General features: G+C 37.1%; 2 protein-coding genes across 8 annotated transcripts in view; one reads left to right on the top strand and one right to left on the bottom strand.

The window, feature by feature from the left end:
• The window catches only part of LOC135201768 (protein CLEC16A homolog), a 208,954-nt gene extending 202,853 nt beyond the window's left edge, over positions 1–6,101 (top strand). For 3 of the 7 annotated variants that reach the window (XM_064231008.1, XM_064231007.1, XM_064231010.1), the window contains one exon: positions 374–6,101. In XM_064231008.1, the coding sequence (XP_064087078.1) occupies positions 374–934 (561 nt within the window). In that variant the 3' untranslated portion in view covers positions 935–6,101. Of the gene's footprint in view, positions 1–289 lie in introns of all 7 variants that reach the window. The other 4 variants (XM_064231011.1, XM_064231009.1, XM_064231013.1 and 1 more) reach the window with 4 other exon arrangements.
• A 46-nt stretch (positions 6,102–6,147) lies between these two features.
• Positions 6,148–17,451, bottom strand: part of LOC135201769 (complement component 1 Q subcomponent-binding protein, mitochondrial-like) — a 66,861-nt gene continuing 55,557 nt past the window's right edge. Inside the window, exon 5 of the mRNA XM_064231015.1 lies at positions 6,148–6,572. Within this exon, the coding sequence (XP_064087085.1) occupies positions 6,423–6,572 (150 nt within the window). The 3' untranslated portion in view covers positions 6,148–6,422. The remainder of the gene's footprint in view (positions 6,573–17,451) is intronic.

Raw genomic sequence — 17,451 nt, 5'->3', positions numbered from 1 at the left:
ACATCAGGTTTGTTAGTTATGAAAAATACAAATTGATTAAAAAATTTATCATTTTATGAACTAAAAGCCCCACCAGAAATGAAAAATCAAGGTGTTGACGTTATTGGTATTACGTACCGTACTGAAATAACTGTTTCCTTGGCATTTCATTTGCTTGTAATATGGCAGAGAGTGAACAGAATAGTATTTATTAGTGAGCACATATTCAGAGAGACCGTAATAAATTAAAACATCATGAACTCTCAGTGGTACACCTGTGACTATTATGAAGATTATTTTTCTCTTTTAGGGCTCTGCAATTTGTGAGACATTATTTATTACAGAATACTAAGCAGTGAATATAGTTTACTGTTTGTGTATTTTGGTTTGATAGGTGAATATAGAGAATACTAGCTCCCCTCAGGGAAGCAGTAGTAGCAGTAACTCAAGTAATGCTGGTGAGATGGCTGTACCAGATGGAGGTTTAACAGGGAATCCAGAGCCCACTACAAGACTAAATATTGGAAGTCCAGGGAGGGATGAGGGTGCCTTTGCGTGTGTGTCTCTCCTTGGTAATACTGAGAACTTGCCTGGTCCTGCTCGTCTCCATCCTCCTCTCAGTCATGTTCCACCTTCGGTCGTCCCTCCTACTGCCAGCGATTCTCATGTCTTCCCCACTGAGGGCGATAGTCAGTGCAACATTAATCCAGCCACTGTTATGAATATACCTTCTATAACCAGTTCCACTTCTCAGACAGATGAAAATGAAACTTCTTTCACCGCCAAACCCTTGTTAACCAGAACTAATGTTAAGTATGATGTGTTTGAATTTCAGGCTAATGAAAGTTCAGAAGCTGAAGTGGCAAAGAGAGATGGACCGAGAAACAGTTTAGGCTCCTCAGATTTTAGTCCAATCCGAAGAATTAGAGTCAAGGGCAACATTGAAACAGTTTAGTGAAATAGATCTGCACTGTTGTGTTTTACAAGTGTTAGTGGGTTACGTGTTCATTCTATGAATTGTAACAGAGTACCTCATTTTTATGATATATTCTATGAATAGAGTCTAGATTCCAAAAAGTATTGTAAAAAGAGAATTTTCCCATTTTTCAATACTGGATTTATATCATTGTGATGACCTTACTTTTTAGATTTGTCTTTAGCTTTTTGAATTTTACTTCAAATGTCTCAATACAAGGATGATTTATTGTAATACCAGGATAATTTACTCTCATGGACTTCTGTTATATTTGTTTGTCAGCGGAAAGTAAACTTTCTGTTTATCCTCACTTGGATTGGAACTTTTGTTGTTGATTCACTAACAGAAGAACCAGAAATGTTAATACTACTACCACTTTTAAATGTGGTAGAGGAAAGACATCATTATTTATTACCAAATAAATCACCAGATTTAAATTTGTATCCTAGTACAGAAAAGTCCATTGTGATACATAAATAGAAAATAATACTGTGCAGTGTGCTCCTTTCTTTAATCTAAAACTAAAGTTTCAACTTGTTTGCTTACCATTTCACTCCACAATCATATGCCGTTTTCCAGATGTCTTGTGCCTAAATATGATAATTTAGGAATGTTATTTATGTTTTGTTGATTGCATTTGTATTTCCACAGAATATTCTGATGGGAGTTGTTATTCAATCAGTCTTACCTTGAGATTGTGAAAAGTTTTGATCCACAGATCCTATGTAGTTCAATATGTCTACAAAGAATTTATTATTGGCAATTAATATGGTATGTGCTACTTCTACTTTATAGTATAGCACTGTATTGCGGCTCCCTTCCCCGCAATTTTTAATTCAAGGTTTATATTTTTATAGCCTCACTAACACTGAACCATTTTTGTAAAGTTTTTCTCATTATTTCATTACTCTAAATTATATATGATTTATGAGTCAGCTGTTCATGAAATAAGTTACATATTTTCTGAAATTGTTGTATACATAGTTTTCCAGATAGACATTTTATGGTCAACACCCTTTTGCTTCACCATATCCCATATTGATATAAAATACTCTGAATAAATGTGGCCTCAACCCATGAAATTTCTTGCACATGCTCATACCTAAAGTAAGTTTTATGCAATTGTTAGTTCAGAAGCCATGGACTTCAAAAGATACATGTTATGCTGCAGGGGTGATCAGTGTTTTAATGGCTCTTATTCTGTTGGAAAGCACTGTATTTGTAAAATCATGTTGACTATGTATTAGGGATTGCGTCTTGTTTTGGACATGGTTTGTAACCAGTTAGATTTATACTGCTTGAGAGTTTTATCATTGGTCCCACAACTGCCATTTCATTTAGGTTTTAACCAATTACTTAGTACATCGTGAACTGTTTAATGCAATATTTTATAGTGCATTTTGCAAGTTGTTTTTTTTTTCTTTTGCCATATAAAACTATCATATTTCTATCACTTGCTTTGAACTACCTAATTACCACTGCCTCATTCCACACAATTTTTATTACTAGTATTTACATAAATGGAATTTTTTTGTTATTGATAAAGCGGACATAATATGTAATTCATTGTCATTGGTCTATATTGTTTTTAATTATTGGCTTCCACTGGGTTTCACATGCCTTTATGTGCAGAGTATTGTGTGCCTTTACTTGATAGTGGTAGTTAAAGTTAAACCATATATTTTTCAGTTAAAATCTTGTCAGACCCTCAGACTCTTTTTTGCTTTTGTAATGAAGCACTGTACAGGTATTAAATTGTTCAGTGAGTTTTTCCTCCAACTACGCGTATACTAATGGTTTGTTAAACTTTTAAGATTTCGTATTAGTTTTCTAAATGAAATATTTTAAACTGTGATAAGATTTTGCATAGTTTTATCATTTTCATTCTATTTATGAACTTTTTTTTTATCAAAATGTACAATAACATTGTTGGTTAGTATCCTGCAATTGTTCATATTCACTTCAGTATTTTGAAAGTCTGTTGCTTGTGATTCTAAAATAGTTTACTCTGAGGTTGTGTCACTTAAGAAAAGAAATACTTTGTTAAAATTAGAAAATTTGCATTTTTATAGTCTGTATATTACATTTAAAGCTTTAAACTGCATATTGACATTTTGTGCTGCATTATATTATGTTATTATATGGAAGTGTATTATATATAAGAATGCTTTTAATTTGTTGTTAGCAGCTAAGTTATGGTGAAAATATGTTTAAGAATAGTGACTTTCATCTCTGTCCTGAGATCTTGGGTATGCCATGAAATTATGAGAGGCGCTGTAGGTCAGGGTATTATTAGATATAATAGCAACCAGTGAGAGGGCCCTAATCATGTAGGTAAAACCCATGACAATTCCCAGGTAGACAGTACACAAAATGGAGGGAAGTTGAGAATACTCAAACATCCAGTCGTCTAAAGGAAAGACTGGAAAAATAAACTGATAACAGTGAAACTTATTAAATTAGCTTTTGGTATATAGTCATCATTCTCTTCCTTCCGATGTGAAGGGTCTCTGAAGGTAACTGGATTTAGTAATATGTACTGACTTATTAAATTTCATCTCATATAGGTTTCCAACTTTATTGAACATTGTCTTTGTTCAGTCATTATTACAGCATACAAGAAATAATCCCTTATGTGAGTCTATGAATGTGACTTGGTGGACCTTTTAAATGAATTTATAAAATGTGTTGAAGTGCAAGTCCTCAATTTTTGTATTTACTGCTCAGAAATGTAATCAAAATTAATGTAAACTTTGCTTTTAATATGTAAATTAAGTTACTTATTAAGCTGCTATGCATACTTACAATAATTAATTCAGTCATAAACTGACAATAAAATACAGTAAAGAAGTATTTAAAAAAAAAGGATGAGATGAAATAACAGCTTATAAAGGAAGTGGTAGATTTTTGTAATTAAAAAGTAACATTTTGCTAAGTTACATGTTTAATTGAAGTTAATATCTGGTAAATCGTACATATGTAAGTTGAACATTGGGGTTATCAATAATTTGTGTTTTCTACCTCAGTATTGAAGTCCTTTTTTTACAGTTTATGGCATTTGCTGTGAATTGAGTTTTGAAACTCTGGGATGAAAGAATTAGTAAAGTAGTTTTCCAAACAGAGTATATCCAGTACTACCAAAATTCATCAATAGTTACAAAGCCAAGTCTTAAAGTGCAGTTCATCATATCATAGAGCTTACCAATGAATATACAAATAATTGTGGCATGTCTTGAAAGCTAACTTATAAAAAGCAGGAATACTTGCAGAAATGACATTTTCCTTCTTTAGGTGGTCTATGAATGTTCTAATCCTATTGCAGTTTGTGAACCACCAAGGTGTCCATATTCTTTTAAAAATGTTTCTTGGCATATTTCTATAAATATTGTTTGGACTGAAAGCTATTTCATGGTTTGTTTTCACCAGTAGTTTATGATTGGTTTTTCTGACTGGCATCACATCAATGATTGATGACAAATGTATTTTACTTGACAGAATGCTAAATTTTAGAAGTTTTCTTTAAAATCATAATTATTTATTAGGGTCATTTTCCTCTTCAGTACTGTATTGTCTTATGTAAAATTTAGGGTTCTTTACAGTGCAGTCTCTCTTTCTGGTGTGTCCCACCATCTAGAAAAAGTAAATACTCTGTTGAGGCTTCCATCACTAGTGATTTTTGTAATGGTTTGACTTCATTTATGAAGCAGTTTCTTCTAGTATTTCTTAATCTTTGTAGGTTTCAAGTTTGATTTGTAATATATTGTAACAAAAGTATCCAAGATGAGATTGCCCTCAATATTTATATCCTTTTGTAGGACCAAGTGAATTTGCATATTTCAGGTATGCATCCAGTAGATCACCATTACCCCTTAAATCAAATATTGAAAGGTTTGTGTTTTAAGTATTATTGTGTATTGTAATTTTTAGTTTCAGTTGCTTAATGTGTATTAAATGATTCTTGAAATTAATTGTCAATACGTAATATTCTTGAGTTATCAACAAGTGTTTCCTTCCCATTTGCAACATTATGAATTTTCATTGTGCTGTCCAGTCAAGGAAAAAATTAATTATGTATGTAATAGGTCAGTTATTGGTTGGGAATGATTTTATTTAACAGGCTTTTTAATTTTAGGATTAGTCATAGGTCAGCTATAAATCCCATTATGGATAGATATAGGACTTTGGTAATTGAGAGTTTATACCTTACATCATTGCCAATGTATGGAAAAGTTCATTTTAATAATCGAGTAGTTTTGTTACCTTTAAGAACAGAAGGGCCAAGTATCTGACTTCTTACTGTAATGCTTTTGATTTTCTTTCCAATCCAAAAAGTAACCCAAGGTTTAACAAGCATTGTATGACCAATTACAGGATCACAGTATGTATGCACTGGTTGATTTTGAACTGAAGGCACAAAGGCCAAGCACTGAAGACTGGTTGTTATGAATCTTCACCAAAGGTGCTTTGCATATTGTCTTTATTGGAGTTTATAGAAATATTTCGTTGGTTATAATTTCTGGGAGAGTGGCTTGGTATGTTTTCTTTATTCAATGTGGTATTCATTTAAGTTGAAAGTGAGTTAGCACCACAGCCTAGTATTTCATAAACAAATTATTTTATACTTTTAATCCTATTTTTGTATGCCTCTTTTCTGGAGCCTCATTGCTGAATAAAGAATAACTTCAATTTGAAAATAGTATGGTCACTAATATGACTATTTCTTACAACAAACCTTATGTTGAGTTCAGAACTATTTAATCAGTCAAAAGCAAAATTTCTTACATATTACAGTATTGTATTCACTTTAAACCTACTGAAGTAATTTAAACTTAAAAATCTGCAATTTTCCCTTCAATCCTATTATGGATGAAAAATGAAGGAATGAGTTATGGATAAAAAATGAAGGCACGAATACAATACAGCAATGTAATTGCATTGTGATTTGGCATATTTCTGGTTAAATTGTCAATACAATATGAAAACTAGCAAATTGTCACCTCAGAAAATGTTATAATTTAAAATTATATACTTATGGTATGAGAGGTAAGAAAGTATACAGGACTCATATTTTATATACTGTACTATAACCCATGTTAATACTGGTCTGTATGAATTCAGTATCTGAATATATTGTAGATAAATCATACCAGGAGTGTTATTAATAGCTACTGACCTCTAAAACATACAATGACTTAATTTTTCAAGTTTATTACGAAAGAGCAAATTATGTTACAATAACATTTGTACATATAACATTTAGGTCACATAACATTCACAAGTATGTTTCATATAATCATGGCATCATTTTTAATATTCCAATCAACATTGGTTAGAATAAAAAATTCCATAAACAATATTTACATATTTCAACTATCCATGCACCATATTAAGCATGTGGCCAATTTAAAATGCCTGTTAGCCAAAGTTCATGAAAAAAAACTTTACTAATTTTTTTATATCAGAAGTTCTATTTTCTCTTGACAAAATCCTGCACATTCTGGAGCAAGTTGACATACAAAGAATGTTCATAATCGGAGCAGAGGGAGCTGAGTTTCTCAGCAAATTCATTCGAGACCCCACGCTCTTCCAACATATTCATAAGCAAGTCATACATCATCTGAAATATAATTTGAAAAGGCATTAATAAACAGTTAACATTCAATAACTTAAGTACTAGTTGCATAATTACGGATACACACCAAGAATGCGTCAGATAAATAAAAGACTTAAGAGGATGAAACAATCATTGTTTGTCCCCTCACAAAGTGCATGACCCAATGTGACAAGTTTGTGATTTTTAAGTAACATGATCAGGGTTTATAAGTAAAATTAAGAGTAACCCATTCTTGTCATCGTCAAAATTAAGTTACGAGGATTAATTCAGAGTTCATATATGCAGGAAACTTCTTAAGGCCTGTCTTACAGATGAATAGCAAACAAATATCGAGTCTGTCCCAAAGCTGGAACAAGGCATCCACTGGCCGAATCCCTTTCGCAAATGTAGAGAACAGTGCTATGTATGTCGATTACACACTGAACAGATTTAAGAATGGGGTTTCCCATACCTGTCAGCGCCTCAGTGGCGTGGTTGGTATGGTTTTTACCTGCCACCTCAGTGGCCGCAAGTTCGATACTCAACCATTCCATTGAGGGGTCAGAAATGCATATTTCTGGTGATAGAAGTTACTCTCAACATGGTTCGGAAGTCACGTAAAGCTGTTGGTCCCATTGCTGAATAATCACTGGTTCCATGCAACGTAAAAACATCATACAAACAAACAAATCCCCACATCTGCCACACAGGAAAACCTGTCGAGCCCTACTGAGAATATCTGGTAAAACACTGCAGACGCCACCCCAAACCAAAGTGCAATGATGATGTGCTTTTCTGCCCATGTGAAGACTTTTTGGCCAGCAGACAAAGATTCCCTCCTTGAATTTATCAGGTAACAATGGCTGGAGTGTTGTCAGCCATAAACCTGATGCAGCTACATGACAAGTGATAAGTTTATGTAGAAAATTTTTAAGCCTTGTTAGAATGCCCAACATTCTAAGAAGCGCCTCAGTGGCGTGCTTGTTTGGTGTTTGCTTTTCACCTCGGTGGTCGCGGGTTCGATTCCCGGCCATTCCATTGAGGAGTGAGAGATGTGTATTTCTGGTGATAGAAGTTCACTCTCGACGTGGTTCGGAATTCACGTAAAGCCGTTGGTCCCGTTGCTGAATAACCACGGTTCCCTGCAACGTAAAAACACCATACAAACAAACAAACCAACATTCTAAGAAGCTGATGTGCAACCAAGCCTCCTCCTTGGACCAAAAGCACCTTATTCGTGAATTCTATGGGTGGCCTCCCAGTCACAAGGTCGCGACACCTAAAAACATTTGGAGGTCTGGGTCCAGAGGCACAAGAGGAACTCTCAACACACAGATTGAGGCTATCTTCAAACATCACACTGAAGCTGCAGGGAGCAAATGTGAAAATGGCTGGGAGGAACAAACTTATCTACACGTACTACATGGTAAATCAACACACATCAAGACAGCAATCACACAGGGTCTACAGGTGACAACTGTCTTCCGATGAATGAGCCAACCTGTAATTGTCTAAGTACATTTTCAGATATATCTGCATACCCAAGTACTGGCAAGTTCAGATAAGGCTGCTTATACAAAAAAAAAAAAAGCCAGAGCCCCACAGACTAAAGCAAAAGGCCGGGAACTAGACCACAAGACCCCACCAGATAAAGTGAAGATACTTCTCAACGCTGGTGAATGGGGATGTTGTAGTATGCATCCCTCATGTTTACTGGAGCAAGGAAGTCAAATCTACAGACAGAGATTCTCACAGATTCTAGTTACTGTTCAGAAGGGGATTCAATGATCAATTTCCATCCTTCCAATGACTCAAGAATACGGCAGACCTGACTAAAACCCTGGCAATGCTGACAGTATTTCCTTGATGACAAGGTTAGCATCATAAAAAGACCATTTTGTCATTAAGGGCCTGTCTCTTCAGATTGTTGGAAAAATAAAAATAAAGTCTCTTTGACAATTGGATGAGACAGCAATAAGGAACAACCATCTAAAAAAGCAAACAATACCCAAAGCAGAGAACCATGAACACCCAGGGCTGTGCATCAACTGACTCCCAGACCCTCCAATTGCTCTGAAGGCATACTTGAACCTACAAATCTTTCACACTGATTGGAAAGAACGCTCTAGCATTACCGAGACAGGTTAAGAGAAGGAACAGGCATTAGACAGCTTTTATGTTTTAGCATTCAATTTAATGAGACCTGCTCTAGTGGCAGTGGATCTCAACTTTTCCTCTGGGAAGATTACAAGCCCTGGGATCCTAGATACAAAATTCGCAGTTGAAACAAGTTGGTGAGATCATGGAAGAACTTAAACATTTTTTTCAACATGTTGATGCAAAGGCAGTGAATATATTATGCATGTGCAAAGGCAATGCATACACCATGCATCAAATAAAGAGGGAAAAGGAAAAAAAGCAGCTAGTACACATTCATAGCAGTTCAAAGTGTGCGACCTTCCATAAATAAATGCTCATACAGTTTCAAACTCAGCAGGAGTCCATCTAGTGGAGCAAGATCTGAAGGAGACTGGCATTCTGGGTGATAACTTCCATTGCATCAAAGCAGAACTAATTCTACATGAATTCCAGAGATGTTGACATAAAAGGTGGAGCATTATAACTGATGAATGACTGCTAGCAAAAGGTGAAAAAAATTTTAATAACCCATACAGGGTGTAAAATACACATTAAGAACACCCCTAAACTGGGCAAACTTTAAGGTGGCCAATTTAAACAAAAACACATAAATGGGTATGCTAATGCACATGGTATATGAATAAAAAAAATTTTTGTGTACCTTCCAGTTACAAGTGAGTTTCCAACTGTGTGCAGGGCCTCTTTTACAGGACTCATAAAATACATATGCAGATTTCAACTAGTTATACATGTTTTGTAAAATACAATTACAGCTCACCTTATACTTTAACAATTAAATGAAATTAGTCACTATCCCGTTGTATGCTTATGGTAAATTATTTACAAGATGTACTAGCATGGGAAGATGTAGTACCTTTTAGTGTATTAAGTTCTTTCTAATAATTTTTTGTACTTTCCAAAATTACAATTACAGTCGACATACTATCTTAAAATATAAGAATTAATATCAACAGCAAACCCTGAGCATATTTATGGGCAAATATAAACAAGATATACTGTTATATAAATTCTTTCTAATATTTTTGTACTTTGCAAAATTATAATTACAGCTGACATACTTTCGTAAAATATAAGAACCAAAATCAACAGTAATCCCCCAAGTATATTTATGGGCATATATGAACGAGATGAGGGAGATGTAGCACATTCTCCCATGAAATCTCAAGTCAGACTATACATACTCCCAATGTCCTAATCTGAGGTGTGTGTTGCCATACAGTCATTTATGTCCCATTCATCTGAAATTTGTTTAAATATTAAGGTGCAAAATAACAGTAGTCAAAAGAGCTGAATAGGAGGGTTTCATATGCAATTATTAGGGATTAAAAGTGCCCTAACGTCCATTAACCCTCTTACGCCGATTGGACGTATTAAACGTCGTGTCAAAATGTCTCCTGTATGCCGATTGGACGTATCATACGTCGGCTCAAAAAAGTTTTTTTAAAAATTCGCGGAAAAATACTTATAGGCCTACCAGCCGAAAACTTTTGTATCACGTGTCTTGGGGGATGCTGGGAGTTCACGGATCAAGGCGTTGTTTTGTTTACAATCGCTACGCAGGCGCGCAAGCGCGAATTTCTTTCTTATCGCACTAAAAAGTATCAGTGACACATCTCGGAAATTATTTCGTCACTTTGACATAATTTTTGCACCATTTTAAATTATCCTTTACATGAAGTATTATATATGAAAATGTGCACAATTTCATGTAAAATACAACAAAAAAATACTCATGATTGTAGCTTTTATCAGTTTTGAAATATTTTCATATAAATTACGATAAGTGCAAAAATTTCAACCTTCGGTCAACTTTGACTCTACAGAAATGGTCGAGAAACGCAATTGTAAGCTAAAATTCTTATATTATAATAATATTCAATCATTTGCCTTCATTTTGCAACAAATTGGAAGTCTCTAGCACAATATTTCGATTTATGGTTAATTTATGAAAAAACTTTTTCCTCACGTTCGTGCGATAACTCTTCCGATAAATTTTTTCGTGAGATTGTCCTAATATTTGCACCCTTTTAAATTTGCCGTTACATAAAGTTTTATATATGGAAATGTGTGCAATTTCATGCACAATACAACAAAAAACAACTCATGGTTGTAGCTTTTATCAGTTTCGGAATATTTTCATATAAATAACGTTAAGTGCAAAAATTTCAACTTTCGGTCAACTGTGACTCTACCAAAATGGTCAAAAAACGCAATTGTAAGCTAAAACTCTTATATTCTAGTAATATTCAATCATTTACCTTCATTTTGCAACGACTTGGAAGTCTCTAGCACAATATTTCGATTTATGGTGAATTTATGAAAAAAAAAAAAAAAAAAAAAAAAAATTTCCTTACGTTCGCGTGGTAACTCTTCCGAAAAAATCAGAATTTTTTTGTGCGATTGTCGAAATGTTTGCACCATTTAAAATTAGCTGTTACATAAAGTTTTATATATGAAAATGTGCACAATTTCATGTAGAATACAACTAAAAATGATTGAAGGTTGTAGCTTTTCTCTTTTTTCGAAATATTTGCATATAAATCACGATAAATAGAAAAAAACCACGTTCGGTCAAATTTGACTACCGAAATAGTTGAAAAACGCAATTGTAAGCTAAAACTCTTACGGCCTAGTAATATTCCGTCATTTTTCTTCATTTTGAAACAAATTTGAAGTCTCAAAACAATATTGTGATTTATGGTGAATTTTTGAAAAATATATTTACCTTCACTCCGCGCGCCGATTCGCGGCCGCAAGTCTCCGAAATACGTACATCGCATTATCCTAATATTTGCTCCTTTTCATATTAGCCTTTTTATAGTTTCATATATCAAAATGTGCGCAAATTCATGAAGAATACAATAAAAAATAATTGAAGGTTGTAGCTTTTTCCATCTCCGAAATATGTGCATATAAAAATATATATATATAAAAATTTCGACATTCGGTCAAATTTAACTCGTCCGAAATGGTCGAAATCTGCAATTCTAATCTAAAACTCTTACAGTATCGTAATATTCAATCATTTGTCTTAATTTTGAAACAAATTGGAAGTCTCTAGAACAATATTTAGAATTACGGTGAATTTTTGAAAATAACATTTTTTTTACGTCCGCGCGTTACGAATTCGTACATCATTTTGTGATAATATTTTTCTGGTGTTGCTTTTATTGTTTTACTATGTATTATATATCAAAAGGATTGCAATTTAGTGTACAATACAACGAAAAAAAAATTAACTCGTTAGCTTTGACCGTTTTTTGTACAGCGTGATTTGAATACAATTATCTATGAATTTTTTTTTTCGCTACCATATATCGCATTATTTACATATGATAATGATATTATTTTTCATTTCTGATGATTGCATACTAAACTTCAGGCAATGAAAAAAAAAATGAGCCAAAAATGAACTCTTAATCTTCAAAACTAAGCGCGCTGTGATTTTTTGAAAAAAATATTTTTTCCGGTTCCGAGCTCACTCCAAACCGGCGCCGGCATACAGGAGAGGTTTTGATTTTTAGGGCTTCGGCGTAAGAGGGTTAATGGTTAAGAGTTGAAAACTCATAGTTATGTAGAGCAGCTACAAAAGTCTCCAACAGACATCCTGCTGGTCACTCCACTGAAACACAGAAAGAATATGTGGGTAAACCAAACTGGCTTTAGCGAGAGGAGAGAGAACTAAACATCCTCACTAAAAGGCAGTAAAAGAGTAACAGGTGAGATCATGAATCGGTGTTGGAGATGTGGGTGGTCCCACTAATCTTAAGACTGATGATAGATGCCAATAGTCCCCTGCATTTATAATATTATTGAATTTTTACCGGTTTCCAGCTGCTCTAAAAGATTTATCCTAATTTTAAGACCAAAGGTTTGTTTTGTATATGAACAAAAGCATATTAAAGGATCTATCGTCCTTATCCACATGTATACTGAGCCATAATGAACAGAATTATTAAAACGAAAAATGATGAAAAGGCATCACTTATAATAAAGTGCATAAGAAAAAAAAAAATTAGCTTAGAGAACCACAGGAAATTTTAGTCACAAACATAAAGTAAACATAGTTAACATTTCTGAGCAAACCTTACACCCTGCTACAAGCAAGGTAAGGGTACAAAATTGGGTAGATATTACAAATGGGAAAATTTTTAAAACTAAAATTACATTAATATGAAATTTAACAAACCTCACTTACTAGCAAATGTGTGAAAATCACTGACAGTTCCAAAACTCACTCAACTTTGTGAAAATTACAAGGCAAAAGTGAGGAAAAACAACAAAAGGAAAAGAAACAGTGGGGACAGCAGACAACTAACAGTAATGCTGCAGTACTGACAGACAGTTGCCAGCTGAAAGACAATAAAAGGCAAAAAACTTCTAAAAATGCAGGCATCATGAAGGTGAGAAGGCAGGCCTAAATTGCACTATTATCATTATTCTGGAAGAGCACAACACAAAGTGAAAAATGTCTAGTGGTCCTAGAACAAGTAACAAGTCCTGACCACTGCATTTCAAATTGTTGCACATGGATACATTCTGTAGTGGTCCTAGAACAAGTAACAAGTCCTGACCACTGCATTTCAAATTGTTGCACATGGATACATTCTGAAGCTATTTATGACTGCTGGGTTCATAGTGATAACATTTATAGTTAATGAATACAAAAACAATGCTACAAAACTCTTAAATAATTTAACATGGGTGAACTGTAAACTCGTCACATTAATATCACAATTTGTCGTAAATTGTATTTTTCCTAACTATACAAACCTGAGGTCCTTTAACATATGGAATGTAATCAGTGGCAGCTGGAACCGGTCGTAAGTTTTTGAACAAGGAGGTTCGGTAGTTAACTGCTTATTCGGTATTCGGGTGTCCCGCCCGGCTGGGAGGTGAAGCTTCACTTTACTTTAGGCCCAGGAACAGAGTGAGGGGTGGCATGAGGTGGGACTGTGTGTGAAGGGCCTCAGGTTTGTATAGTTAGGAAAAATACAATTTACGACAAATTGTGATTTGTTCCGACACGTAATACAAACCCTTGGTAAACCCTTGGTCCTTATGGAAGACATACTTATTGGTGGGTGGAATCTTAGTCTTAAGAACAGACTGGTGTTCATCCGACCTTGGTTCCCTCCCTGGTCGTAAGAGCAGAGGGAGGGATCCTAGCTTCTGCCCAGCTGATCGGGGTGTGCACCGCAGGATCAGCAGTCAGACACCTGGACCAAATTCATAAGAGGGAGGCAAGCATGCCTCTTATGAATACCAAGCGTAGTGACAACCGCAACCCTCTGCCCACAGGTAGAGGAGAAAAAGGGGGAGGAAGAGAAACCAGTCTCACACTCATTCGCTCGCCCAATCACGCAGTCACACAAGGATGCGATGCTGTACTGTCCGCTCAGGAGCTGGGTAAGCTACACAACTTGTTGAGCAGCCACCACGGGTCCCAAGGAAAAGGTGGCCAAGGCAGGCAGGTGCGAGACGTTTCAGAGCTCCGGCTGTGAAAGGGTTGTCCCTTTGGGCCCAGTTTCATGGCGTTGATGTCTTAAGTGTATTTCAAGACCAGGTTTTTCGTGTTTAGTTGATGGAATCAATTAGGTGACATTCTCTCGTGACCCAAGAACAACTTTCAACATTTAAATATTTTATGGAATGTACTAGAAATGTACATTTGTAGTCAAACTGACTTATAAAATTATTTCTACCACTCGTTAATATTTACGGATTTCGAGTAGGACCTGTGGGTGATATCCCGAAGATAAAAAGATGTGAAGGTGGTCTGGTTGGCCCAAACCCCTGCCTTCAGCACATGTGCCACGGAGAAGTTCTTGTGGAACGCAAGGGTTGGACCAATACCTCTGACTTCGTGGGCTCTTGGACGAAGGGTACCGGTGTCGTCACTCTATCCGAAGCGTACGCCTTCCTGATCACCTCACGAAGCCAGAAAGAAGAGTGCTCTTGGACACCTCCTTCTTGGTAACCCCGGTGCTAACAGAGGCGTCGACACTCAGGCCTGAGGTGGCAAGTTCTCTTCAGATAGTGCTGTAGTGCCCTCACAGGACAAAGCAGCATCTCATCCGCATCATCGTCGGTGAAGTCCTTCAGGGAGGGGATCGTGAATGACTTGAACCGGTCGTCAGGGACCGAAGGGTTCCGAGTCTTCGCTATGAAATCCGGGACGAAATCGAGCATCACAGATCCCCATCCCCTCGTGTGCTTAACATCAAAGGAAAGACCATGAAGTTCCCCTACTCTCTTCGCCGATGCCAGGGCCAGCAGAAAGATGGTCTTGAGGGTCGGATCCCTGTCTGACGACTCCCAGAGTGGCTCGAAGGGTCTTCGAGTCAAACTCCTAAGGACGAGAGTCCCATCCTACCCTGGGTGGGCAAGACCTCTCGAAGCTCTTCATCACGAGGGAGATCTCCATGGAGGTGGAGAGGTCCACTCCACGCAGTTTAAGGACTAGGGCCAGGGCGGCTCTGTAGCCTTTCACTGCGGAGACAGAGAGGAGCTTCTCTCGGCGAAGGAAGATGAGGAAATCCGCTACCTGCTGAAGAGTGGCTCTGAGAGGAGAGACCCCCCATCCATGACACCAACCACAGAAGACGGACCACTTCCCCTGGTACACAGCTGCAGATGACTGCCTGAGGTATCCTGCCATCTCTGTTGCTGCTCGACAAGAAAAGCCTCTAGCTTGCAAGAGATGGTGGATAACAGCCAGCCATGAAGAGACAGGGACCGAACCGATTGGTGGTACCGTTCCACGTGTGGCTGGCAAAGGAGGTTGTGCCAGTTTGGAATGTCTCTCGGTGCTTCGGCGAGAAGAGCCAGCAGGTCAGGATACCCAACAGCCTGAGGCCATTTGGGTGCCACCAGAATCATCTGAAGATTTGCAGTGACCAGCACCCTGCTGATCACCTTGCGGATCAGACAGAACGGGGGAAAGGCGTACACGAAGAGGTTGTCCCACGGATGTTGAGGAGCGTCCTCTGCAGCTGCCCATGGGTCAGGCACAACTGAGTAGAAAAATGATATTGTTATGTTACAATAAAGTTTCATACATACTTACCTGGCAGATATATACAATTAAAGGCCCACCCAGCCTCCCCGCAGGAGACAGGTGGAAGAGAGAAAATATGATAGAAAACGGGAATGGTTCCTAGTCCTGCCGCCCAGGGCAGGCCGGTAGATCCCCTGACCTACCTGTAGCGAGTGGCGCGAAATTTGAATTTCTGTCGGGGACGACGGAGTCTTAGCTATGTATATATCTGCCAGGTAAGTATGTATGAAACTTTATTGTAACATAACAATATCATTTTCATACAATCAACTTACTTGTCAGATATATACATAGCTGATTGGCACCCTTTGGTGGAGGGTAAGAGACAGCTACTTTATGGAATAGACAGGTAAACAACATATGTTGTAGGTATAAATAAAACCTTGGTTCCTACCTGATAGGTGGTAGACTTCGTGGGTGTTTGCCCAGTAGTCTGCATCACCTCAAGAAACTTTAGCGAGATATATGATCTATGGCCAAGAGTTCTTGTGGGTCTGCCGAAGGGGTCTTATCCGCTTACTCGGCAGAGCCTGAAAGGACTTTGTCAATGGGTGCTGATCCACTTATATGACAATACACCTTATGAAGGAGCACACAACCAATCCCGACCACCTGATCCTAACCACGTTAGAAATAAAGATTGTTCCGAGTTATCCCCGAACTCTTCACAACAACCATAACTCAAAACCACTCTACGCACACATACATAATTTTCTAAAAAAAAAAAAATTTTATACTCATCTAATTAGATATGACAAGATTCTCTTACTGAACAACATAGACGGCCGCCCGTGCTAAACCAAGTCCTTCTTTGTTAGAAGAGACTCTAGACCATATCTAAAAAGAAGAAAAGTATATACTTAAGGATTGGTGTCGGCTCCCGTACCCAGAATCGTATCCGCCGATACGAAAGGACCCAGAGAAAAACACTTCTCATATGTCACACGAACGTCTTTCAAGTAATGAGATGCAAATACTGAGTTGCATCTCCAAAATGTCGTATCTATGATGTTTTTAAGCGACATATTCTTATAAAACGAGAGACGTTGCTACTGCTCTCACTTCATGAGCTTTCACTTTCAACAGTCGAAACTCTTCGTCAGGACAGACCTTATGCGCGTCTGTAATGACGTTCCTCACAAAGAATGCCAGAGCATTCTTGGACATCAGTCTTGTGGGGTCTTTTACCACGCACCAAAGACCTTGTCTAGAGCCTCCCATCTGATGCTTTCTCTGAAGGTAGAACTTCAGAGCTCTTACAGGGCATAGAGACCTCTCTGCTTCTCTTCCTACGAGACTCAATATGCCTTTGACTTCGAATGACTTAGACCAGGGATTCGTGGGATTCTCGTTCTTAGCTAAAAACAGGGTCTTAAACGAGCAAATAGCTGAGTCTCCCTTGAAACCTACTTTATCCTGCAGAGCATGTAATTCACTAATTCTCTTTGCCGTAGCTAAAGATAATAGGAATAGGCATTTTCTGGTGATGTCTCTAAACGATGCCAGATGAGGAGGTTCGAACCTTTCGGATGAAAGAAACTTGAGAACCACGTCTAGGTTCCAGTTAGGAGGGACCGGTTCCTTAGACTTTGAAGTCTCAAAGGACCTTATGAGATCGTGGAGATCTTTGTTATCTGCCAGATCTAATCCTCTATTCCTGAAGACTGCCGAGAGCATACTTCT

Source organism: Macrobrachium nipponense, chromosome 28 (assembly GCF_015104395.2).
Source record: "Macrobrachium nipponense isolate FS-2020 chromosome 28, ASM1510439v2, whole genome shotgun sequence".
In the NCBI taxonomy this organism is placed as follows: Eukaryota; Metazoa; Arthropoda; class Malacostraca; order Decapoda; family Palaemonidae; genus Macrobrachium; species Macrobrachium nipponense.
The sequence above is the reverse complement of the archived record's forward strand: the minus strand, read 5'-3'. Positions and strand labels throughout refer to the sequence as shown.